Source organism: Argentina silus (genome assembly GCF_951799395.1).
Source record: "Argentina silus genome assembly, chromosome: 8".
Taxonomy (NCBI): domain Eukaryota; kingdom Metazoa; phylum Chordata; class Actinopteri; order Argentiniformes; family Argentinidae; genus Argentina; species Argentina silus.
Window position 1 is genome coordinate 11,929,656 of NC_139662.1, and position 27,095 is coordinate 11,956,750.

At 42.9% G+C, this 27,095-nt stretch overlaps 2 protein-coding genes across 3 annotated transcripts; one reads left to right on the forward strand and one right to left on the reverse strand.

The window, feature by feature from the left end:
* Positions 1 to 786: 786 nt before the first annotated feature.
* On the forward strand, positions 787 to 6,600 carry tprg1l (tumor protein p63 regulated 1-like). Its single transcript, XM_083675016.1, has 6 exons — positions 787 to 1,151; positions 1,577 to 1,668; positions 2,176 to 2,226; positions 2,662 to 2,787; positions 3,743 to 3,896; positions 4,323 to 6,600. Exons 1-6 carry the CDS (start codon positions 924 to 926, stop codon positions 4,515 to 4,517), a joined length of 846 nt encoding a protein of 281 aa, XP_083531142.1. The 5' UTR covers positions 787 to 923; the 3' UTR covers positions 4,518 to 6,600.
* Positions 6,601 to 6,772: 172 nt separating this feature from the next.
* wrap73 (WD repeat containing, antisense to TP73) lies at positions 6,773 to 25,414 on the reverse strand. 2 transcript variants are annotated; one of them, XM_083675044.1, is made up of 13 exons: positions 25,332 to 25,414; positions 24,469 to 24,578; positions 23,569 to 23,721; positions 22,973 to 23,089; positions 12,535 to 12,607; positions 11,238 to 11,341; positions 9,999 to 10,085; positions 9,537 to 9,671; positions 9,326 to 9,406; positions 8,732 to 8,834; positions 8,397 to 8,522; positions 7,580 to 7,771; positions 6,773 to 7,296 (listed from the first exon to the last, which is right to left on the reverse strand). In XM_083675044.1, the coding sequence occupies exons 2-13, from the start codon at positions 24,535 to 24,537 to the stop codon at positions 7,187 to 7,189; spliced, it is 1,350 nt and encodes a 449-aa protein (XP_083531170.1). In that variant the 5' UTR covers positions 24,538 to 24,578; positions 25,332 to 25,414; the 3' UTR covers positions 6,773 to 7,186. The 2 variants fall into 2 exon arrangements, with proteins under 2 accessions (XP_083531170.1, XP_083531169.1); XM_083675043.1 differs by having other exon boundaries at positions 6,773 to 7,299.
* Positions 25,415 to 27,095: the final 1,681 nt, after the last annotated feature.

Below are 27,095 nucleotides of genomic sequence, written 5' to 3' on the forward strand. Positions count from 1 at the left end.
TCCTGTGTCCAGGCGTTCTATTCACTACAACCTACACTTGCCTCCTAAGGCTCATACTTGTTTCATTTGTCCTATTAGCTCCTACTGACCTCACTTTACATAGACACAGAGGAGTAGAGACTCACTCATTAGAAGTTTATTCCTGGATCAGTTTACAAGACAAAACTGCATGGAGTGTACAGTACTGCAGAGTTTGGAGTACCAGACATGACCTTTTAACTCTGACGGATTTTCAGGCGCTCAGTCAAACGTTAGGTGACTTGGTGAGCAGATCCCCCTGCGGGTCATTAAAGGTACTATCCTCCACTCATAGCCTATAAGCACGATGCGATGATCCTTAAACCAGCTCCGCCAAGCCATTTACAAACGAGTGTATGGCTAACTCTCGGATCAACGGAGAAACCAACATGAATCGTAGGGATTAGGGAATCAAGTAAATCATACTATTTTCAGGTCATTCATTCTTTATTTTGTCATCTATTGAGCTGGATAGCATGTTTCATCCATAAAAGTCAGTTGTTTCATCCTCAATATTGAATTACTTTTCAAACCAGGGGGTCCGTCTGTTAGTAAAGGAATAGTATATTAGTATATTACCTAATATAATTTATTCAAAAACATTCTAACAATAATAGCCTATGTATGTATGCATGTGGAGCATTGGCATGATTGATACTATATGATTAACATAATATATGTATATATATATTAAGATAGAATATAGACCCCGCCCTCTTCATTTGCTGTGCGACCACTTTAAGAAAAGGAAGAAATGACATCGAAGGGGAAGTGAGGCAGGGGTACTTCCTTGTCGTATCCACAATATTGTGCGCAATGATCTATGCAAAACAACCCAACGTAAGCTAAATCTTAACCCTCTTGAGTGGATAGTTTGGGCATTTTCTATAAAGGCAGTTCGCACTATGCTTCAACTGAACGACACTATTGAGCCAGAGAGTCCGGGGGCTGCCGTTCTCCATCCGGCGGAGGCTGAGGATGGGGTAGAGGTTGCGTTCACGCCGCCGGGGGCCGGAGGCAGCCTTGGGTATGGTGCCTCCGTTGCGTGTTGCTCCCCGTTACAAACATTGACGCCTTTTCATGTCCACAACCCAACAATGCAAGCAAAAGTGAAGGATTATTTCGTCTTCAGGGTAAGTTTATCACGTCACGTCTTTTTAATGTTTTCCAGCAGTATCTGGTATCTGATATGATCATTTTAGCACGTTAATAATAAGCCTTACTTAAAATCTGCTCGCTAGTTTGCGATCTGCAATCAGTTGTTATTCCTTTGCTGTCATTATTTCACTGACAGCCCATGTGATATAGAATTATATGAGGAGATCTCATTCGTTAATGCATTTGTATCTAAAGTATAACATTTTATTTTGATGACGCACTTTTGAAAAACACCTGCCATGTGTTGTCGATCATCCTGACCAATCAGTGACAGTGATGAGAGAGATGTAAGCCTACTGAAATAAAGTGTGTGTGTGTGTGTGTGTGTGTGTGTGTGTGTGTGTGTGTGTGTGTGTGTGTGTGTGTGTGTGTGTGTGTGTGTGTGTGTTCTTCATTTTAGCCAGGCACCATTGAACAGGCAGTGAACGACATCAGAACAGTGGCACTGCCTTCAGAGGACGGAGAAGTGTTGAGCGTGTGGCTTCTTGCTGAGTGAGTCACGAAGCCATGCCTGACATTTGACTTCAGTTAATTAATAACCTTTCACAGAAGAAAAGTATCAAATACAATTGGACTGCATGATGATATAGTGATGCGTTGCCTTTCGTAGGGTGTTCACGGTCCCACCACCATCCACCTACCAATTGTGTCTGTATTTCACTGTTATGACAACAGGGGGCACTAGTGACAGAGATGCAAAATAGAAACACCTGTTTCTTTCCAACTTTCGGTATCGCTGAGTTATACTGTAGGTTGGAGATTAATCTCTTGGCAATACCTGAAATAGCCCAGTAGGACATCTTTACCTTATTGTAATTCTAAAAAAAAAAAACTTTGTTAGGAAATACTGATGTGTTCAACTTTCTTGAACAAGAGCCAAGCAAGTTTATAGATTCACATTTTTTTTCAAAGAATAGACCTATAGGCTAATTGTCAGTAAAAATGCTGTATAATAAATTCTATGAAACTGAATTTCTATGGTAAATGTGTTTCCCTCAGAGTTGACCACTGGAACAATGAAAAGGAGAGACTGGTACTCATTACTGACAGGTAAGTTAGAGCTAGAGTAGCATATTATAATGTTTTATTTGGATGCTAAGTGACCTCAGCTGCCCATCTGTGGTTGTTGTTGCCCGGACTTCCCAGACTTTCTTTGTCTCACGACCCCAAATTGACATCAGTCATTTCCTGTGACCCCAACAACTTGGTTGCGGGCTATGCCAACACATAATGATGACATCATATATTCTAATCGCCTAAATGATGTTCTGATTGGTTGGATTTGAACCCCAAAACAATGCAATATAGGTTACAGGTGCAATACACAGACATTGTTTGTGTATCTAGTCGCTCCAGATCTGAGATGTATCCAAAGGGGTAGAAGGGGGTGCTTAGGGCAGAAATGAACCGGGTCTATGCTGAGTTTGTTCTGTACAATGTGCTGGTTGATATGATCTCAGACAGTCTCTCTGGTTTTGTGTGCAGGTCTCTGTTGGTGTGCAAGTATGACTTCATCAACTTGCTGTGTCAGCAGGTCGTGAGGATCTCCCTCAACGCGGTGGACACCATCTCAGTGGGCGAGTTTGAGTTCCCGCCCAAATCTCTCAACAAGTAAGACCCGCAGAGCAAAGATTCTCTATAGTCTCATCAGCAGGGATACAGTGGAGCGTAAATGCTGTTGTTGCACCACCTTTTTTCTCCTGGTTATTTCAGTAGTCAGTGTATGGGATGAATTGACTTTGTAAACAGGAAAGGCATCGGGAAAATAAAGTTTTAAACTGTCCAGTGTATAGATAGACACTGGAATTGTATCCAGTATTGTCTGTCAGCTGTTGCCAATGTTTGTGTGCTGTTCACCTTACTCCATCTTGCATTACGTTGCTCTTTCTCACTATATGCGATCACTTTGTGTGGTGGTGCACGTTGACCTGCTAGATTGTAGCGCAGGTTTGGATGAGTTGGGATTGATATACTGACACATGTATGCAACGCTCTCGTGATCAGAGCTGTTTATCGGGTCTGGACTTTTCACTCGCACTAACCACTATGTTATTCTCCCATCAAAATTGCTTGTTTTTCGGGTGAAATGTTCTCTGGGTCGAAAGGGCACAGCCCCCACTTCATCCCTCTCACAACATTTTAGGCAGCACCCCCTTGTGAAATATACTTCCTACGTCCCTGCCTGTCGGTCACGTTTTTACTTAGGACCAATGGAATGGCAATGGAGACACCTCTTACTGCGGTCTGCGTGACCCCTGCTGTGTCAATTTAGAATGGAATGAGGAGGCCTCAGTGTCAGACCTGGACTAGGGGATCATGTAGGAAGTTTTTTAAAAGAGAAAGCCTTCAGCGGATTAATTATCATTACAAGGGAATCAACCAGAATTGGACCAGCAGTTCTTTCTCCTAAAATGCAACTCCTTGGTCTGTGCACACCTTGAACAAAAGCCTGCAACCTCTGTCATTAACCAGGGTGGATGGTCCCTGCTGGTAGAGCCTGTACTCATGTTTCCAGTCTTTCAGCATACAAACTTGATTTGTTTTGTTGGTTTGTTTGTCTCTACAGGAGGGAGGGCTTTGGGATTCGGGTCCAGTGGGACAAACGGCCACGTCCCTCCTTCATCAACCGCTGGAACCCCTGGTCCACAGACGTGCCCTACGCCACCTTCACTGAGCACCCCATGGCCGGCGCAGACGAGAAGGTGGCCTCTCTCTGCCAGGTAAAACACTCTGACCCTCCTGCCCCCATCGAAGAAGCATCAACAGTTACCTAACAGGAAGAAGTACATACACCCAGTGTCATGTTGGATTCAACAGAAAGTGGGGTGTCACGCTGGCAACATCCACTTATTTTGTTTTCGGATCTACTGTTCACTTAAACACGAAAAGCTGTCGTCGTATGTGTCCACTCACTCACACAGAAAAACTCAACCTAGTGTATAAATCAGCAATACCAAGCAGTCAAGTTTTTCATTTTGGATTGACTGTTTGAAGGTAGGTTGCCGTTTTTCTACGGTAATCAGCTCTAACTTGTTTGTGTGGTGTTATAAGAGTGTTATTCTGTTATAAGATTGTATTCTGCTGAGTGGGAAGTTGAAAGATTGGAAGAGAAATGATTGACGGCGCTCCTTTTGCTCTCCTCTCAGATGGACAACTTCCGGAACCAGCTGGTGCAGGCGGTGAAGACGGCCCATAAGGAGTACCCCATCCCTGGGCGGACCAACGGCGTGCTGATCCTGGAGAGGCCCCTTGTTATCGAGACCTACCTGGGCATCATGTCTTTCATCAACAACGAGGCCAAGCTGGGCTATTCCATGACCAGGGGCAAGATCGGCTTCTAACACCCCCGGTCACTCTACCCCCTCCCTCCCCCTGTGTGTGAATCAACCAGTACACTTCCAACTGTGTGACGCTGTTACTACACAAGCAGTGTAAGCTCTATCAACCCTGTGTGTACATGAGTATCGTTTATATATATGTGTGTGTTGCATTCATAGGAGGCCTACTCTTCTCTTTGTGCTCCCATGAAGTTTCTGTGTCATACCCAGGAGCTTGATGAGTATGGCATGGCACCCGTGGGCACCCGCGCGCACCGTTCACTTACCATTACCACACACACTCCAATCAGTCATTTCCACTGTTTTCTGTTTAGCCATATTTGTTTGACCATGGAAGACTTTTGTGACTTTTTAGTGTGTTGGCAGGGAACACCACTTAGATTGTTGTATACAGTCTTATCATGCTGAATATAGTGGACTGTCAAAGCTCCTGGACTGCGGCTAGGATGACCACTGAGTGAGTGACCCTGGAGGCATAGCATAGCTGCTTTTGTCCTGTTGGAGGGCTTTTTACCTCAGAGAAAAGCAGACACACTCAGCATTGCCCAGCCAAGCAGTCTGTGGTGGTATTGGGCCCAAGCCTGTTTATTTGGGCCATTAGGCAGCTCTTAGCCCACCAAATATGACCTCTCATAACCCTAAGAACCAAAGGAGTGGGACTTAGCCACAATACCCTCAAGTTAATTTCCTGCCTGAGAAGCCTTGCAAAATGGCAGATGTCGGCAGTGGCACCAGCTGTCTTGTTGGTCCTAAAACCCATCACTTTTTTGCATGTGACAGATCAATTGGCTTTTACTGCTCAATAAGGTGACTTAAGTGTTTCTGTTGTTTTCTGTGGTAATGAGTCCTAAGGCTTGTTACGGTAGGTAAGTAGGTTTTCACACTGAACGCCTCGGTAATTACTCCTGTGCCACGAGGCCAGATCATGAGCTTCTTGCCTGTCTTTGTGCCATTTGGTTGAAATTGTATTTAACCTTTATTTTAAATGCCATTGTGTAAACACAAGGAAGCCACCAGTTTGAGCTGAATTCAGTTTTTTTTTTCACATGATGTTTGCCATAGCTGTGTGTAATGTAGCCATTGCTGTGTTGGTGTTAAGCCAATTGCCTTGATGCTGATTATTTTTGGTTGCCTTCCATAAATGAATATTTAATAATAATAATAATAATAATATGTATTCCCTCCACTTGGAGCTCTCATTCTAGATCAACAAAGGCAGCCCTTCTAAATCAATTCCAATTGATATTTTGTGAAAATATCATGCCTAGGGCTGGGAGTTTTTCTTGGTCAAAAGCAATATTTTGTTCACCGCTTAGTGATTCAATACACTTCTTGCAGCACTGCAAGGCAAGATATAAATAATGGCACAAATAATCAACTTAATCCAGGTCAAGCTCACCATTTATGAATCAGGGAAACCGATTTATAAATTGTTGCTGATATTTAATGGAAATACACCCACAGGACAGTGACTAACCTTTCCATCCATCCACCAGAGCTGAATCTGGTTGTTGTTCTAACAGGTTTCAGGACAAACTCCCTGTGCTGCTCCCCTTGCTTTTACAGCACTGTGCATTGTGCTACCAAAGGTGAAAGTGCTTAATTGCTCCAATGAACTGAGATGTCTGTCTAAATGTTATGCATGTCTTGCATGTTGAGTTTGCATGCAGTCTCTTTAGAACAGAACGTTTTATTCAATTTATTTACTGTTTCATGGACTACAGTGACCAAATACACTTCTGAATAAACATTACGTTGCTTTCAACATGCAGTTCCCTACATAATTGGACAGTGAAAACATATGTTTTGTTCTTTTTGCGATAGTCACTAAAAGTACAAACCGCTATTTTTAAGTTAAGACTTCCTTTATGGTCAATTCTAAATATTCATAGCACAGTGACCATGATGTCAGACAGATGCTTGTGTTATTTTGTATGGCAGATAAAATATTGTAACTGAAGTGCAATTTATAATGCCTTTAATTTGGGATTATTTATAACCCCCTTTGCAGACCAGTTTGACTCAACTATCTTACTACCGCCTACAGCTTATTCTGATTTTGAATCCTGTAAATTGCTTATTTAAAACAAATTCAAAACCCATTGTCTCATGTTATTGCTTCATACAATACTGTAAACCCTTCTCTAAATATGGAAACGGTAGTATATGTTCAACCCTTTCCATCTCTAGCAAAACATTCCAACTGTTTCAAAGGCCATTGGAAAGGGATTGTAGACAGTAAGGTTAGACAAAGTATCAACAAGTATTCATAGCAAAGTTTATTAAAAAATAATTATTCAACTTATAGATTTTACATATTTACACTGAACCACAAATACAAAAAACCTGACATTGGTTCCAGAGCAAATGCAAACTGTCTTCACAGATACTAGTGCATGCTTCAATACGACCACATTCATGGTCCCTGCACTGAATGCAAACCCTAAATGAAGAGTGTGTTTGTTGTTAGGAGGGCTGAAACTGACCAGTGAAAATCCATTACCACTGTTGGGGCGTCTCAATAAGCTGCACTTGGGAAATTATTTTGGTCATGGACAGATGACCGCTCTGATTGAGAATGCGTGGAGAAATGGGTCGGTCTTTGAGTGCAGATCTCACTGCTCTGGCCCCAGTGGAGGGAGGGAGAGAGAGTGTGTGTGTCGCCTTTTTCCTCAGTCTTCTTCCTCTGTCTCCATGTAGCACAAACACAACTGCTCTTTCCCCAAGAGGATTAGGGAGTCCCCGCTGCAGTGCCAACTCACTGACTGGACCTGGAACCCGCCTGCTGGGGGGGGGGAGGGAGGGAGGGGGAGAGAGAGAGACACAAACACACACAGTGGTTAGAGTATAGCGCTTTTTACAGATACTTATGTCACCAAGTGCCCAAGTAACTTGGGCCTAAACCCCACAAAGAACATGCCAAGATGAACTATAGTGCAGGACCTAAATATGTGCACTCTTCTTATATTGCCTGACTGATAGAGCCAGAAGTTTTTCCTGACCATATGACAATGACCAGGAAAAACGTGGCCTTAATGTGGAATGTGAATGCCAGGGAGTGTCACCTTCAGTAGGTACTTGCACAGACACACAGCCTGCGGGGGACCAGAGGTAGATCTTGGCGTTGCCCGTGCAGAGGGCCAGGCGGGGGCGGCGGGGATCCCACTGGAAGCAGCGGACGGCTGCTGTCTGCTCCAGCACTGCCAACAGGCTCAGCTTCTGCATGTCCCACACCCACACTGTGCTGGCCATGCTGTCTGAGGGGGTTGGCACGCACACACGCAAACACACACACTGCCAGAGTCACCACAACCTACCGGGGTCCGAACTGCTCAAACAGTGTTCCTCAGTTTATTAATATTCAAGCTGTCCAGTGACTACTTTTTGAAAGACTGTTTATTTGCCATGTAATCAATTGTTGGAATGTAATTTTTTTGCACACGCCTGAAACATGGTCTCGTAACTTAGTTACAATGGTTGCTCTTCAAGAATTACGAGTCATTACAGACAAAGTGACTAATCTGTGAAGTTATTGAACGGGTAGGTTCATGCTTCCGAATGTGATAACGCACCGCTCATACAATACCTATGGCGAAATGTGGAAGGAATTTAAAAGTGAAGCTGGCTCTTCGGTACTCTTAATGCTCAGCTCCACTTTGCTCTCTGATAGGCTATGTGGATTGTGATTGTGTGTCACATAGCTTACACCCTTGCAATCCTTTCAGATCTACAAGAAAAGTCCAGGGATGAGGGTGGATTTCTAATGGTCTGTGTGTGGCTGTTGATCCAGTGGTTTAGGACAGACAGTGGCTTACAGGGCTGCATCCCAGTGTGCGGTCAGTAAGTTCTGACCATCCCAGTGTGTGGTCAGTCAGTTCTTACCGTTCTTGGTAGCAAGATAGCGGTTGTCTGAGCTGAAGGCCATGGAGGAGACCCCGATTTTTGGGTTTGCCCGGTCAGGGTCGGGTTTGACCACAGGGATCTGGACGGGCAACGGACAGATCTCATCTACAGCAGGTCATGGAGATAAGAGATAACACATTCAGTTAACACACTTTCCTCACAGTTACGAAAACATAAATCTTTAGTGGTTGAAAGAAAACGTATTGTTTTCCTCAACATGTTTTTTAATGCTACAGTTCTATCCAACTGAATCAAATGTGAAATGTTTGTTCATGCTAGCCAACGCCCACTGGCAGGCATGCGGTGATGCTCACATTTGCTCTGGGTGTTGAAGAGGGTGCTTCCCATGGTGATGTGTTGGATGGACAGGTCCTGACTCCCAACCACGGGCCTTCTCTCCACCTCCTGGTAAACCACCTTACAACAGAAACCCCCCCGACAGTTGCATGGTCAACATGACCTCATCGACATCTGACATAGTCCAAAGTGTCCACCTGAGTACTAGTTCTACTTCCCATGAGTATATAAGCATAGTATACTAATATTAATGGACCTCATGAATCCGATAAGTCACAGAGCTGACATGAAATAAGGACCGGAGAAATTCTTGTTATTTAAAGTTTATCTTTAAGACGGCACACTGCATGTGCTTCCACACTCCAGACAGTTAGAAACAGATTCACACGTTTCACTTTAAATTTGCTTATATGATTGGAATCCTCCTATGAAGACTGTTAAAAGAGAAGTTTATATGCATTCTGGTTCAATTATTGTGAGTATTATGGGTCTCCAACTTGTGTATCAACACATGGTTTGTGAGAGTGCTAATGGAACCACAAGAGAAAGGACAAGTCAAGAATTCCTCGGGGTCCCTAGACGTAAATCGCTGGATATACTGTAATACTCACAGCTTTTGAGTTGTTGTTGACGGTGGCCGGGTGCTCAAACTCGATCACCTTCTTCCAGGTGATGTGGTTGAGGATCCGCACCTGAGCAAGACATTATCGAAACATCAATGACTCACCTCGTATGAAAGGCAGGATAGACAGACATGGAGCTAGAATATATTGTTACTCAGATAGGGTTTGGTTTAGAATCATAAGCACCAGGAGGCCAGACCTTTTCATCATAGCTTCCAATGGCCAGGAACTGACTGCTGGGACTCCAGGACAAGGACTTGATGCCCAGAGACCACTCATACGCACTGTAGGTGGACAGCAGCCGACCGTCCAGGGAATAGAGCAGCACCTTGTACTGGGGAACACAAACACACATACGCATGTGCGCGCACACACACACACTTCAATTTCCAAAAGTTTCCCCAAGTATTGGGAACTGTCTGTCAATTTGATGAATAGTCACAATGAGCCACAATCTAGTTTGTTCAGGAATGTTAAAATGAGTGGACATAGAGTGCTGTGTTTTAGATCATTTAGATCCACATGATCATGTGATTATTTAACCACCTGGACTTTCCCAGATCCAATCAATTTCAAGGATTTTCAGGAATCCTCCACACTTAAATATGTGGCCTTCCTCCTGGTTCATACCATTCCCTCAGAGTGTGCAGGGGTGACCCACCTCCAGACAACTGTCCCACACAGCCAGCACACAGCCGTTAGGAGACCACTCCACCCCCGCCAGGTCCTGGGTCTCCGTCTCAAAGTGCTACAGATGGTGGACAGTCGAATCACACAAAAAGGATAAGTAACATATTTTGGACATGTTAGATTAATCTTAAAAAAACAAGTGTACAGTAAACATGTTGTCCCCCTCAAATGATGTAGTGCCCTTCTATAAAAGGAGAGTGATGGAATGAAGCCTGTGAATGAAGCAAGGCGTTTATAAACTTTTTACGAAGACACTCTAGTTGTATGTTTTACAGCGCTGTGTCCCCGTTGCACAGAGGGAGGGCTTTTGTCTTGGTAGAAAAAATATTTGGGCTACTATCCTACTCACTTTATTTATATAAGACACCTTTACATAAAACACAAATTTCACCAATAGGCTAAGACAAAACATTTACACAGGAAAATTATTTGGCTATAAATGCAACTGGCTATAAACCTAGGTGACACAATTCTGGTTTCATATTGATATAGGACAAGTTTTGGTATTAAGTTATGCTGCATAACAGACCACTCACAAAACATTATTCCCAAATTCTTTAGGCTATAGGCCGACTGCATTAGGCTACACTAGTACAGCTGCATTCGCAGCCAGACTGTAAAGTCATCAGAAACGGTAGTGCTTATTTGATCAGTTTATCAGTCTTGCTTCTTACAGCTTTGGGAATAATATTTTGAGAAATCAACGCAAATTTGTAAGGCTATATGCCTACTGCATTAGGATACACTCCTAGCTCTCCATTTTGCACCCTATTATGACGTTTAAATTATGAATTGGTGTCACCATAGTTTCGGCAAAATTGGGCCAATCAGTGTAATTTCATAAATGTCGCATCTGTATGGCAAGACCCATCATTCACCCAAGTTTCATAAAAATTATCCCAGCAGAGAAAAAGCGTGTGACATACAAACAGACCGAGTCATAGTCCCCTCCCCGATTTCATCGGTGGGGGACAATTATGATCAAATAAAAAAGATTAACTACAACTTTCAGACATGATAATTACTGTATGCAAGCAAATAACATAGCTACTGATATTTTAAATAGACCATAAAGCAAAATATATATTTTTTATTATAATATTATATAATATTTTGTTTTGCAATGAAACTCTTCAAACAGACAGGAACAAACTGCTGAGGTGAAAAGGCCTGTAGTGTGGGTGGGCGGGCGCTCTCCTCTCCAGCTCACCCTGAGTAGGTGCCAGTCATCACACACAAAGACACTGACGTAGTCTTTGCAGTCGCGACGCTCCGCCAGAGCCATGTAGCAGCCGTCCCTGCTGAAGTCCATCCCTGGAACAGACAGACCAGGCTGGGACACTTCACAGACAACAACAACAACCAGCTACTGGAACACAATGAAAAATGAAGGTTTTTAACCACACCATGATCAAAACTGTATATTTTCCAGAACTGGTAAAGAAGTGCTTCAATGTTGGGGTGCAATTTGCTAGCAAACAAAAAAAAAAAAGACTTTGCAGTCTTGACTTTGCAGCACTGTCTGATATTGGCCTAATGTGTAATTATCAAGAGATTTGTCAAGAGAGGTTTTTTTTTAATATTAGACCTCAGTTTCCACTTGGAGTGTTGTAGGCTCACCCAGACACTTTTTTCAGTCGGATTTCATTTCTTGAGCTTTCTTTTGCTCCAATATTACTGTAATCATGTTAGTTTACACTTATTACTTATATTACACTTATTAGTGTAATTGTATATTATTCGAACTGAGAATACTTCCTGTTTTGCCCTCAGGTTTGGAACTCATTTTTTAATACATCTAATATATTTAATACATTTGTTGCTCACTTGAGCGGAATAACAAGGACAACGTCATTTGGTTCAAGTACCTAGTCCATTCTATTCAAACGCACAATGACAGTGTTTTTATAGAAATCATTTTTCGTAGGAACCCCCGTGTTTGACATATTGCATGGAGACCTTTTGAAAGCTGTGCTTTTGATAACAAACAAGTGATCCCATGTATGTCCACTGGTATGGCTAAATGCTAGCCCCAGAGCCAGCCAAAGAAAGCTCAAGAATGAAAACATGACCGAAAACAGTGTCTGGATGAGCCTACAACACAAGTGGAAAATGATGTCTAACATCGAAAAACCTGAACTATCCCTTTAAGCCCATCGTCTCAGCAACAAGTGGTTGGGATAGCTGTATTATTTATAAAAGTGGGTCTAATGATGCTTGGGTCACATAGGGGCAGCTTGGTGTCCCTGTTGGGGAGTGGCTGGAGCCCAAAACAATAATTTCACAGCTTGCTGACAGATATGTTATTACGAGCATGCACCATTTACTGAAGAGGCAAACAGCTGTCAGCAGATGCCCATAGTTTGGCTGGCTACCCAGGGCCAGCCCTAAGGTTAAAGGACAGAGCGGGACATGATTCACAAGCTGCTGTGCCAGTCCACGTGGTGGCCCTGTCCCCAGGTCCTCCCACTGGTCACACACACACGCACACAAAATAATGTACTCACCCTTCTGACATGCCTTGGGATACTTGATGTAAGACACAGCTTTGGTGCACAAGGACCAGACGGTAACTCTCAGCTGTTGAGGCACAGAAACAAAACAAACTGTAACTCATCTCGGATGTATTTCTTCCCTGTGCTTGGCATACTTTCACTCCAAAGGCCGACATCTAAAACAGACGTCTTTGATCTATGATCAATTTCTGAAGCCTGCGGCGTTTCATATCGCAGCAGATTAGTCTAATAACAACTGCAATCGCCATTTGAACTGAATGCCCTCAACGTTACACCCCCCCCCCCCCCCCCCAAAAGAGACAGAGCTCTCTATCTAGGCTACATTCTGTAAGGGGAGCTTGAGTGAGACTGTAGTGAGCTCAGAGACCGGGCGTCAACAGTGGCCTATTAATAAGAGCTCAATCAGCCGGGCCACTAATGAGGCCACTGAGAGTTCCTCCCCGCCCTCCGCTCGTCCGTCAGTTTGGGTTTATCCAGACGCGGCAGTGACCCTGTCGGTCTGCACACTGGCCCTGGAGGACCCCGTGAAGGGGCTCTCGTCTGGAATGTGATCTGTGAGGGCCTCCGTGATGGATATACAAAAAAAAACGCTTGTGCAAGCCATCACTGTGATCAATCACTGGTAGTGTCAGGCAGGGGCACCGGGTGTGCTAGGCTATCGGTATCATTACATTCCCTGTGGGAATGAGCACTTGACAGAGCATTACGTGACGAAGGGGACTCACACCAGGCTTCTCTTATGTTTAATTAGAGGGGCTTGATAAACACCCCTTATAATATTAAGACTAATTCAATATGCTTGTTAATGGGGAATGAACAGAGACAGATTTTGGAGAGGGTATAATATGGTGTACTTGCTGCCAGGGCAGGCCAAGTATCCAACCTAGTATCGACTTTTATGAGGTTGATAATCCAGCACTAAGTCTGGTGTCACAGTTCAGGTAAGTTAAAGAGATAGTTCACCCAAATTCAAAACCACATATTGGGTTCCTTACCCTGAAACAAGTCTGTGGACAAGGATAGACTTCAATCCACACTTTGGTTCTGTTTATCTGGGCGCTGTAACTAACAGCTAATTGTTAGCATTCAATGAAAACCCAATGCAAGCCAATGGACCCCAAGTTAGCATGTTTGAAATGTCATTCCAAATCATCTCAAATTATGTGAAGAAACTCTATTACTCGATTAAAATAACTTTGAATTGAGAATGACATTTCAAAAATGCAACAAAAAAAAAAAAATAGCTGTTAGTTACAGTATTCAGATTTATGGTCGATGTCCTCTCGTTCATGTTGAGGACATTGACAATACGCTGGTAAAGTGGAACGTCACTGGAGACACCAAAACAAGCGCTGTAACGCTGACATGATCATTCAGATATTTCCAAAAATCATTTTTTCCAGCTACGTTAGCAACTAGTCACATTAGCCACGTGACTTGTACCTGTACACATCTCAAATAAAATCTAAAAATAGCTAAAATAGTCTCCTATGGAGCTTCCCATACAAACTTGCTATGTTTGTCTCCAGACAGCTTCATTGTCATTTCATTCTTTGATTCTGAAGCAATCACTTTACCAGCGTATAAAACATAGTTCTTAAAATTGATAAATACTACTCTGTTGTAGGGATGGGTTGGCAAGATAGATAAACTGCCTGTTAGGGCCAAAGCATTCAGGAAACTCAGTCCTGTACATTTATGACCGCAATAGTCTAGTCCTGCTGGTGAAACTGATCAAACTCAAAGCACAGATCTGTCTGTCACGAAGGACGACTGACAAGAAACCACAAGTGTAAATGCTCAGCTTTGACAGGAGTCAGTCAAATGTCCCATCACCTCTTTTCAACCAGATTTACACCCACTGCGCAGCACAGGGCACCCAGCCAACAGCTCAGCATACGGCCACCAAAGGGACCGAAATATCAAGCGGCATCTTGCCCTCCGAGAAGCAAGACAAGCAGGTGATAGTCATTGGGATGTTACTAAGACAGTGCTGAGGGAGAGGCAGAATGTGGTGGAGAACCGGTAGGCTCAGGTTCACACCGCTTAGAAGCTCTTGCCAAGGGCCACATGGCTCACGTAACACTCTGTATTGTAAAATCAGATTACTTGGCCCATTTGTAACAAGGGTGTGTGTTAAATGGCTAACATGTTTCAAGAAGGATGACAGCATAGCAAATTAGGCATGTGAGCTGATAAATCTGTGCTGGACTCCCATCAAACACAACACCTACCATTTTTAGATACTGTTTACTGATGCAGCAATATCCACTTTTAGAGCAATGGTGGCAATATTCTTAACCGTTTAGTTTATTAGGATCCCTATTAGTTGTTGTTGCTACTGCAGCAGCTACTCTTCCTGCCCCCCCCCCCCCCCCCACACACACACACACACACGAACAAAAAACACAACAGTCATCGGCGCCGGAATAAATTTTAAAGTGCAGTAGCAACAACAACTAATGGGGATCCTAATAAACTAAACGGGGGGGGGGCAGATGGAGGCAGGTTATTGTGTTTTCTATTATTGATTCTTTGTGTTAGTTATAAGGTTTCTCTGTTTAATAAACACATATTTTACTCATTGATCATTAATGCAAACCAGTAGTCCACTGGCATCGCTTCAGCTGACCTAATATGGCAGAATTTATTTTCATATCCCCAAAATTATCTTTAGAAAATGTGACCTTATGTTGGCGCATTTCATGCAATTCTACATTGCTTTCAAAGCGCAGCGGTTCACATGCTACCGAGCCTCAACACTGGAAAAAAATAACAAACACAATACTGGATTGATACAGGGTTGATAAAGAATGCTGAAAACCATGTAGAAAGGCACGAAAAATACAAGGACACATTCTTAGGAGACTCCCAGAACCGCTGCCAAAATGTGAAGGTGCATTATTGTCTCCCCCACATTTTAAATCAAAACTAGGCTCCGCCTACGCCATCAAGATAGTTCAACTTGCTAGCCATTGTCTCACGTCAGATAGCGTAACTCCCGTCTGCATTGTCGATTGACGGACGAGTGTCACATGGAAATTACGCCGCCTGTCGGAAGACAATGACGTGCTAGCACAACGCATTGTTCTGTAACACTTTACAGTAAGGGTAGGTCCATTGTCATTAAACCCCATAAGAGATTCACTCCCACCTCAGCGAGGACAGTACTACTAGTAACTACTGCACAGCAATTAAAGGTTATGCATTAACTCTTAGCATTGTCAAGCGCAAACACCCTGCTTCAAATAGTGTAATATAATAATTCAAATGAACTTCAACCAGGTCATCGTATTTGCTACTTAAGGCTCAATTCAGACACAGCCAAGTCTGAACGCACTTGTAGGCATAAACCTGACATCAGGACTAACCCACAAACAGCCTGATTAGCAATTCAGGACCCAGTTTCCCAAAAGCTTTGTGACTAACATGGTCATTTCTTTCTTTTGACGCCTCAGACCTAAGCACTTCAGCAAAGTGGTCTGTTTAACGAATTTCGTTTGGTCATTCACAGAAGATTGACTGTCATACATCAATTTGACAATTGTTCCTCTTTTATGGCATTGTAGCTGGGTTATTGGGAGAAACAAAAGTAGTAACTTGGTGCCAGCATGGCTGTGTCTGATTTCACCTTGAGGGTCAACTGCAATGTGCATGCTGTAATCTTCTCACAATACAAGCCTTATTGTAAATTTCTATTCTCAGTAATGTGGGAATCTCAACTAATAAATAACACCTTTGGATTTATAAACAAGTGTACAGTAAACATGTTGTTCCCCACGAATGACATAGCGCCTCTCCTTGTGTGAATTAATGACAATTATTATTCAATTATTCAAATGTATGACTGAAAAGTTAACAGAACGTGTTGTGTTGACTTGACTCATTACTAGTCTTGCTTCTTAGAGGTTGACATCTACAGATTTGAGGTAGGCTGGAAAGTTACCGGAGCTTGTAGTGCTTATTTGATTAATTTCCAAAGATTTGACAGTATTATTTCAAAACAGTCCATTGGCTAAAAGTAGGGTCTGAGGTGTTCTTTAAATCCTATCATGACATATTTAATGATATCAACATCACATCAGCCACACCATCACAAGACGAATCAGCGTCACCTTGAAACTCCTCTACGGCAAGACGCATCATTCACCCATGTTTCGTCAAAATTGTCCCGTGGTGTTGGAGATAAAGCATGTGATGAACGAACGGAAACTAATTTTGTGACATACGAAACGGACAGAGGTTTCATCGTGGGGGACAACAAAACAATCGAAGGAACCCAAATGTACTTTGTTGAATGTAGCCTACATAATAAGGAGCACTACATTGTAATTGTACTTAGCATAGATGCTGTAGCCTAGTAATAGGAGCTCCTTAAAACCAGACAGTAGCCACTGTAAGAAATCCAAATAACATTGTGGTTGTGTACCCCGACCACCATAAGCATGTTAGGGGTGTTAAATGCAAGGCCTTCATATCTTCTTTTACAACCCAGTAAGCCAATATAATGTGCGTGCAAACACTGCTCCCAGTCCCAACCCTGTGTTATCGTGCTGTGAATATTAAAGCTGTGAAAATGTGGAACTAAACTGGTCTTGTCTGTCAGCCAAGATCGTAGCAAAGCTTCATAACATGAAATAGCGCGTCACACAAGTGACAAAGTCGAGGGGTCGAGAAACTCAAAGCGTGACATGTAACTGAGACTTTCAGCCACTGTGTGGCCTTGAGAGGGTGGCGAAGAACACACACACTCTGACATGAAAATGTCCAATCCAAATTGTAATCAGCGCAATCATTCATTTTGCTTCAGTAGCAGAGTAAACAACAGAACCACCATGGTAAACAATGCTAACACAACTCTAGATTGGCCCTACAAGTAATCCACACAGTCATATGTTATCAGAAAAGTGCTGTAGAGAGGATACATCATGTATTATGTCATTAAATGACCAATCAACTATGCACTTTGGACCATTTAAATAACAAGTAAACCAACAAACAAATAAACCAACAAACAAATACCCTTAAATAAAAGCTGACAATCTATACTTTAACCTTATAGTAATCGTTTGATTTCAAATCCAAACTTTTGGAGTATAGAGCCAAAAGAAGAAAAAAAAATGCTCCACTGTCCCATTACTTGCAGGACACTGTATGCAGATCCAGGATTGTACACGAACAAACCTCCTTCACTTCCCAGCCTTCCCCCCCAAAGACCCATTTGGAGTCAATTCTGAAAGTGAACCTGACAAGTAAAGGCTTTATTAGCACCATTCATGACAAGCTTAGCACTCTTAACCCTGAGCTCCTTGACTCCCTTAAGGGCCATTAAGGAAGATCTGACGAGACTTGGAATCGAACCCTCAAGTGAATACAGTCCTCCTCCATATGAGCTAGACACGGCGTGATTCAATTCAAAGTAGTACACAGTCTTCATTGGTCTAAAGCTAGGTTGGCTGAGGTAAAGCCAGATCTAGACCCAACCTGCAGTAGATGTAGACAAGTCCCAGCCACAATCTCACACATGTTTTGGTCCTGCCCCAAACTAAGCCTTTTTTTTTTTAATATGTTTTTTTAGGGCATTTCTGCTTTTATTGGGATAGAGACAGTAGAGATTGACAGGAAGGATGGGAGAGAGAGGGGGGATGACATGCAAGATAGGTCGAGGGTCAGATTCGAACCTGGAAGCCACTAAGCGCCCCCGGCATTCTGTTTTTGACTCAATGTCCAGCGTCTGGGGTTCCCAGATGACGCCTACCTGACCGCTAAGCAAACTGCCTGGCCTGTACCACTTGCCAGAATCCTATTTAAATGGCAGATGCTTCCCCACCTTCATTTATCCACTGGATGAGGGAGACTATAGTATCAAATCACAATACATCAAGTATCGCAATATGTATTAAATCGCAGCCCATGCATTGTGATATTGCATTGTGAGATCTCATGCAATTCCCAGCCCTACTGGTGTGATGTGATAGTGCTGCAGCTATCAGCTGTGTGGGGAGGGAGGGAGAGAGAGGGGTTGGGGGTGGATGTGGGCGCAGCTGTGTGTGTGTGGGGGGGGCATGTCATGTATGTACTTAAATTGCCATGTGTGTGTATGTTAATTGCCCTGAAAATAAAAAATAAAAATAAAAAAGGTACTGAAGCTGTGACCGCTCCTACCGAAACAATGTAACTGCAATAATGAAAGACATTTTTATATAATTTAAAAGCCATACTGCATACAACCGTATTACCAATCTTGCCGAGGCATCTTGTCATAAGAGGACCACAATGGAAATAAGTCCTAGACTTATCCCTAATGATTTTATTCATGTACGGTTTTTTTTAATGGTTCAACTCTAAAAATTAAATCTGTGAACCCCCCCCCCCCCCCAGCACCTGACTGTCTCATGCACTTCCCACTTCTCTAACCAGGGCTCATCATAGTCTTCCTCATGGGCCGTTCAGACAGACGTTTGACCTATAGGCTGTCACCTCCTTAGGTTTAACTGTCCACACTCCTGTTGTACCGAGACATCCAGCTGTGCGCCACCACGTCTCTTACACACACACACACACACCAACACACACGGCTCCAAGGAAACCAGTCAACAGAGCTCAAACACACTTCTTGGATACCTTGTGCCCACCACATGAACAAGGGAAGAGGGGTGTTGGGGAGGTGAGGGGGTAGGATCCCCATGCCATGGTGTAACTTTAACCACGGAGGAGGGAGCAGCACATAAGTAAAAACAGGTGAGAACTGCTTCTCCATGTTGCCTGGTACAGTATGTCAGTCTGGGGGTTTTGTGGCTGGTAAGCCTACACCTTGGAAGCTACTGTACCCCCACAAACCAACCGTGAGTGGCAGACCAGGGGGTGTCTCGATAGGACTGGGGAGGATGGACAGACAGGATGTTCTGAGAGCACACCACAGAACAGCTGCTGTTTATCAATCAGAAAAAAAAGGGAAACGGAGTGACCTACATGCTGATCTAGGCATAAATGGTCACGACCCGGTCAGTCTTAGCTTGACGGTAGTTTGTTGACGGGTGTTGTATGTCACTAATATGGGGATAGATTACTCACAATATTATTGTAAATAAATAGTGTACAACTCACAAATGTGTACCATGGTCCGTAAACAAAAAACACAAATATAAATGTACTAACCACACACCTTGATTTGTATTTGGAAACTATTATTATTATTTAATTTTTTTGGTTATCACTTCTCTGCCTTTTGGAAACCATTATTTTAATACATGCAAAATGATTAGTAAATACGGCTAAAGATTTGTGAATAAATGCTCTTACATTTGCAAACAAATATCAGAATGAGTGAATAAAAACAAAAGCAATGACAAACATCTTTCCAAAGTTGCTTTGCGTAGGTGTCCAATCATTTCAATAGAGCATTAGAACTGTCAAATCTGCATTTGCGGAACAAATTGGATTTGTTTTCGTTTACAGAATTTTGGCACTGACATTCTGCATGTTCATAGAGAAATGATCCACAAATGCATTGGCATTATCTTAGTTAACTAGATTTCACTAGGACATGACCGACAAGCTAGAGACTTCAGGTTTTTAGTAATCGAATTCGACAACCCTCCTCTTCGTAAGACAGGTTTAGGGTTTTTTTTCTAGGATGTATAGCACTTTTACTGCATCGCTTCGACCTAGAGACTTGCCGTCGCCGTGACGTTGTAGGGGCGGGTCTTTGTGCACAGACAGCCACTTTATTTGTTCTGATGGGCCAATCAGGGAGGGACCTACAGCTCTCCAAAGTCAAGTAGGCAAATCCGAGGAACCGTTCCACTGAGGGACAAGCGTTTTTTTTCCCCCCACTGCGTTAAAAGTCATGAATGCTTGGTACCGGATCAGAATACAATGTACATAACTCATCTTTCAGTGAGATAGTCCAGTCTTGAGTTCACAAAACCACACGATTGAGAAACATCCCCACTGGGAGGGCTGAAAGCCAACAGCTGATCAATGGTACCAGGGGCAACACGTCACTGAGAGCAAACCGCAAGAAAACCTATCCATCCGCTTCTCCTTTTCTATGCAAGTGTGTGAGTGTGAGAGATACTGGGAGGAATCTTTACACAGAGCCTGTCTGTCAGCAAAGGATTAGGTCATATCGCATACCACAACATAGAACCATCTCACACCGATATAGCCCATTTCTCCTGTTACAGCCTTATCTCGTCCATGGATCAGAGAGCAGGGGAACCACAGAGACACTGGTGACTGATTGTCTGCATCACCGCGGAGCTGAGGAAGCCGCCTACGTTCACAGTTTTCCTGATAGCCCTGTTGCCAACAATGCTCCGCATTAGCGGGGGGGGGGCTCCAGCGCCAACTGACCAAGCACGCTAACCTGATCCCAACAATGTCAAAATCATTAGAGAGGTATAGTGTTCAACAATTTCCTTGGGTGGATTTTTTCTCCACCCTATTTTATCGTTGCTCGGCTGGTAAAAGTGGATTAGTGTGGCTGTGTGCAGCATAGTGTGAGGCCTGAGGATCAGGGGTGGGAATTCAAACACGGGAGGTCTTTGGTTACAAATGTCTCGAGGTTTTGAATAGGCCTAGCCTCCACCATGAGAGAACACTAAAGTAAAGGGACCAATAACAAACCTATCAATCAACAGTGTTGTCATAATATAATTCAAAGAGAAATTCCATATTCCTTTCTACCTCAAAGCCGGTACGCATTCAGAATGGTGCTCTTGGTTGGTCACGAGAACAGTATCTGCAAAAAGCCTCACTCAACTGGTGCCAGATCATCATTAGTAAAATGTAGGCGGTCAAACATTTAAAATGGATGCTATTCTTGCGGAACCTCTTGTAAACTATTCAAAATACTCCCAATATCTAAATGGATATGCACAATGAACGTGTCGTGTAATATTGTGAACAGTTGAGTTGAGGGTTGGAGGTCATTTACAGGCTAAGGCGGAGAGGCCCATTGTCCCAGCTAAAGCTCAAATGATACACTGCCTTGAGTTGGCTACCCAACACGAGTTGGCTATGGCATATCTATAGAGATTAATGTAAATCCATACCCTCGTCCAGCATTGTCAGCTGTGAACTGACAAATTACACCCATGTATCCAAACAGTCAGTAGATATTCTGTTCTCTGGGGTGGAAAAGAAAACACACACAAACACAGTCAGTATTCCACACAGGCAGCTGTCCCTAAACAAGTTAATATAGCATCCTGTTTATGAGCGATCTGAAACTGAGCCCTGATACAGACACCCGTCTGGCACAGCCTTAATGAAATCTTGGGAGGGTTGAAGGTAAGGTCAGCAGCCCGTTGGCAATTGGGCATCACCCCGACTTCTGGTAAACTGGCTTGGCACCCCACAGGAGAAAAATGTGGCTTCTCACATGAATTATGACCCCCCCATTTCATCACTCTGTGAGAGATGTCCATTTCCTGCGGGGGGGGGGGAAGGGGGGGCGGCACTGGTTCTCCACGGCCCAAGTCAGGGTCCACCCCGTGTAACTGAATAACTAAAACATTGTTAAACCGTCTTCGCTCTACAATGGACACCACTATCAGATCATCAGACTGTCATACAAATACACAGCCAGATTCCTCCTCGTGGAAGGGTTAGGGTTAGGAGGGCTAGACATAAGGAGTCTACATTCTATTCCTGTTCGGTTGAAGATGCAGACAGACACAAAGCAGAGATGCCAGACGCACTTGCCCTCCCTGCTCCCTCCTACGGGCCAGACACAGTTGCGCGCGGGGGCTCGGCACCTGTCAGTGATTCTTGGAGTCGGGTTTAGGGGGCGACAGACGAGGCTCGCCGTGGCACGGTGCCCAGGTCATAATCCAAACAGGCAGGCGGGTATGAGCGCTGCCATGCACCGCCATCACAAACTAATACATTTGGACAAATATGCCCACGGCCAGGCCAGACGGCTGCCCTTTGACCCACACTGAGTGCAGGTGTGCAAAGCAGATTGTGCTGACGCCCGCAAGGCAGGTTTGGGGTTTCCAATGTTTGTGCGCCGAATAATTGGGAGCAGCGCCGAAAGATCCTAGAAAGTTCTGTCAGTCATACGAACTTCAAAATAGAATCACAAGATAACACACATTTCACTAAGGTATACTTTTTTCCCCAGCATACCAAACCAACAACATTATGGGCCATGCATTTGAAAGGATGCCATCTTCCACTAATACACAAATGTTCGATAACAACCTAAGAATCCAGGCATAAATTATATAACAGAGCAGCACTGGCTAGCATTGCTATGAAATTAGGCTGAATACATTTGTCAGGTGGGAGTTGAGACAGTCTCTGGTGTCCGGCTATTTTCAGGTCTCCTTCCTTATGGGCAGCAACAGTTGACACCAGACAGACAGACATACATATAAACACACACACACACACACACGCCTGGTGACTTCACACTTACATGGAACTCGGTAGTGTTGAGAATGTGACGTCCGTCAGGGCTCCACCGCGAGGAGACTAGTCCTATCGAGCCCTCGTCAATCTTACAGTGCCAGTCGGGCTGCTCCAGAGACCACACCTGAAGAGAGAGAGAGAAAGTGAGAGAAGGACAACCACTCAACACAGACACCCGCCCTAAGTGTACCTGCTGTCAAGCCCAAGTAGTACTCAACAAGGCTTTAGCCACCCCTAACCTGCTGCAGACAACATGAAAGACTGGTGTTGGTTACCTCTGCAAAGGTAAGGTGCTCTGTATGTGAGTTTAATGTGGACCGTATGTGAGTTTAATGTTTTTAAACGCAATTTACAATGATACAAGGGTTTCCCTTTTGTTTCATTTAACCTAGCTGGGCATGATGTGTTGTTAGTTAGGTTACACTTGATACACTGTTTCCAGTTCATTTCCCACCTTTTCTGTAATCTAATAGGAACATGAGACTTGTAATAATATTCAGTGGCAGTGAGAAAGCTATCACCGTTCCGCAATGAAATCGGCCTTCATTTCCACTAGCCTAGTATTCAACTAGCCTAGTGTTATTTTGGGCTAATCACACACACCTGCACCAGCCCCCTCTTGTACATGGCACAAAGAATGAAGAGGGAGTCGGAGGACCACTCCATGTGGACTATCTGGTCAAGGCAGGTGTAGAGGTGCAGGATCTGCAGTGTGTTCACATCTCGCACCACAAGCCTGTACTGCACACATGTGGCCTGGGAGGAGCAGACAGGGGACAGGCAGACAGACAGATGGACAGATGGTTAGACAGACAGACAGACAGACGGTTAGATAGACATGCCACTCCATGGTAATGATTGACAGCAGGCCCAGCAACTGTCAAGTTGCTGATTTTCAGCTTGACCTTAAACACTGGCCATAGATGAATAGCCATCACTTGGGTTTTATAACCCTAAGCACACTACAGAGCCTAACAGAGTTCAGTTGAGCTGTACTGTGCTGGCCTGGTCATGTATCCACCATAGTAGCCCTGTTAGTAAGCCTCATTCAAAACCGAAAAGACGGTTGTTGGAAAACAGCAGACGTGTTCCTCTTTTTTGCACACGTATAGGACCGGTTAATTCAATTCAAAGATTATGAATAGCACGTATTAAAAGAGAAAGAAACATTTTCCAAACAGTCATCTGTGCTCATCAAAGTGTAGTGCCTGTCGGGTAAAAGTTTATTCTTCATTTTTGGATAATGAAACAACATTAGATGGATAGAGGATGTTAGTAATCCAGCAATGCCTCTTCAACAATGCCTCCACATGTCGCTAATCATGTGATGGCCTCTAAGTCATCATGTCGGAGATGACCGCTTGAGATGTTTGCGATGTAGCTGGGAGTCATCTTAGCTTCTGGTTACCTGGTTAGATACTTGCATACCAGCATTGCCTGGGTATCAAGGCGTAGGCCTAAAAAATAAAGTCTACATTTCTTAATATATTAGATATTGCATACCAGGTATTTCCCATCGGGTGAAACTCTGCACAGCTGATTGGACTGCTTGAAGACTTCAGAGAAATTCATCTTGGATGGAAATATTCCTGCGTCAGTGTCAGCAATTGTCACTATGAAAAAGGGAGACAAAACCTAAAATAAGTCACCAAGACTACCTCCGCCGAAATGGGATTAAAGACGGTTCAAATGAACATCCATCAACCAATTCCACTCACAATAACATGAACAAAAACAATATTGCCGTTGGTTGTGTTACAACATTTCTGAAGCCAAGCCAATGTACCTAACGACCAAGCTCGACAACTTCCCCGGCAAACTGACGAACCAACCTGGCTGAGTTGAGTCCTTCCCCAACAACAACACATGGTGGCGACCTAGGACCATGAATGCAATGCATTTCATGCCCAACTCGATTTGGCTAACAGTTAAAGTACTAGGAAACAAACGTAACAAGAGGTAGCATAAAGTAAAAAGCCTCTTTAACATTATTGTTTTGGAACATCAGCGCGTGTATATATATAAAAATGCATTTGCAAATAATGTAGCTGGCAATCTATAGCGACTGAACTACCAATTTCTTACTATATGACTTAAATAAAATGACATTTGTCGAATGGCAATGTCTACCTACAAAACAATGACTGGGGTATGATTAAAATCGTTAGCCAAGTTCTGGAGGCTGATGATGTTTAGCAAGCTTCTGACAATCTTGCTAGGCAGCTAACGTTAGCCTTACATGTAATGCATCGCGCAGTTAGCAAAAATCACTTTCATGCCACTTGAGAGCGTTACATTAGATCAGCAAAGGGGCAAGTGTGCAATATATATATTCACTCGTATCCAGCAATTTTGGAAAAACTTACCTTGTTTACATGCTGTCCAACAAGTGCTAAACAAGCGTACCAACTGTCTGCCTTCTGAAGCTGTTTGAGCAGATGGCGACGATAGGAGCGCCATCCAATCAGCATCTGCACAGGTTTCATAGTACTCTGGGAAATGTAGTTCTAATTTGTGAACGAGCATTTACAGCATAATACCCCACTTAATATTATTATGCCACTGAAACATTGTTTAAATAATATTTTTTGTACAAATGTGCCATATCTACGCTATGCATTTTCGAACACGGCCCTATTTCTTACCTTTCTCGCAGCAAGTTTGATTGTAATTTTTCAGACACAGGCTGGTAAGATAAAAACAAAATAAAAATCTCTCCAAGCTTTCTTAAATAGAGCTAATTGACATAGCATTTCCCAATTGGTGTAATAGGCTGCTATTAGTCTTCATGAGCCCCCCAGTGAGTTGTGGAGAATGTTTCCCGCTTGTGTGCGTCCAAAACGCGGCTAACGCCTCCTCCTGCAGCCTAAACCCTGCTTCCCCCAACCCTCCTCCTCAACATTATCTCCTTGAAGAAAGCTTTGACACTTCTCTATTCGAAAAGTTTCCTTTGGCTTGGTTATCTAATGATTTTCTGGTCATCTAATGATTTTCTTCGACTTCAGAGGTCATCTTTTTCTATCCATTTGTTTGTTTTAATGGATTGTTATTTGACGGGCCACATTGCCTAACCTTCATGTGAGATTGGCATATGTTACATAAAGGATCACTGCGTTCTATTCAATCCTTCTTGGACGATTTCAAACGATTTTCAAAACTGGACCACGATTATTTTGTCTGGTAAGTCATTTGTTTGTTGCTATTGTTTTGGTGATTGTAAAATGAGCAGTTTCTCAATTGAACGCTCAATTGAACAATGCTCCTACATTTTCTATGCCTGATTATTTCCTCATATAATGAGCATTAGAAGGAAGAAAATATGGGTCTTTAAAGCATGTAGCCTATTCTTAATCAGATGTGATGTCTCTAAAAATATCATATTGAACGTGATATTAAAACTCTATAGGGTGGTAAAAATCAATATATATCTAATGATATCAAGCCTGTAAATGCTTCTTATTGTTGTAATAAAAAAAGAATCTACAAGGATGGCAGTAAAAACTACTTAAACGTGGCATATCTTTCCTTTAGTTGTTTGTGAACAATTCTCGCCATTAATCAAATAATTCAATACTGCACTCAGGTGCAGCGCTGACCAGAGAACAGTTCAACAAATAACAATATTTTTGTCTGTCACGATTCAACTTGAGAAGCGATGCCATCTTATTATTGTTGTTATTATTACTGTTATTATTATTGTTATTATCATCTTTATTGTTGTTAATATTGTTATTGTTATTATTATTATTATTATTGTCATAATCATCATAATCATAAACGGCTGATAATATCCTTCATAAAAAGTAATCTGTAATCTATAGGCTGTAACATACATATTGCTGTCTCTTTATCAATTATAATTTAGGTCTATAATAATAATAATAATAATAATAATAATAATAATAATAATATTGTATTATTGTTTTTATAGTTGATTTGACGACTATTAAGCCTACCTTTTTTATTGATATTGATATTATGATATTACTGCTGTGTAAGCCTATCATTTTGGGCTTTTTTGTTTTCTACTCAACTTAGATACACTGAAATATTTCACAGAGGCCTAGTCGATTCAGACAAATCTCAATCAAGAAGCTCGACATAACCTATACCTTCATGTATACTTGAAG

What these genes read in the sequence shown, in the direction of transcription:
- wrap73 (XM_083675043.1), bottom strand. Translation starts at nt 24,537, where the DNA reads ATGAATTTCTCTGAAGTCTTCAAGCAGTCCAATCAGCTGTGCAGAGTT. An exon ending in CACCCGATGGGAAATACCTG is followed by an intron (nt 23,722 to 24,468) that starts GTATGCAATATC and finishes TGCTCCTCCCAG; the next exon opens with GCCACATGTGTGCAGTACAG. An exon ending in TCCCAAGGCATGTCAGAAGG is followed by an intron (nt 11,342 to 12,534) that starts GTGAGTACATTA and finishes TGTCTGTTCCAG; the next exon opens with GGATGGACTTCAGCAGGGAC.
- tprg1l (XM_083675016.1), top strand. Translation starts at nt 924, where the DNA reads ATGCTTCAACTGAACGACACTATTGAGCCAGAGAGTCCGGGGGCTGCC. An exon ending in AGCGTGTGGCTTCTTGCTGA is followed by an intron (nt 1,669 to 2,175) that starts GTGAGTCACGAA and finishes TGTTTCCCTCAG; the next exon opens with AGTTGACCACTGGAACAATG. An exon ending in AGGTGGCCTCTCTCTGCCAG is followed by an intron (nt 3,897 to 4,322) that starts GTAAAACACTCT and finishes CTCTCCTCTCAG; the next exon opens with ATGGACAACTTCCGGAACCA.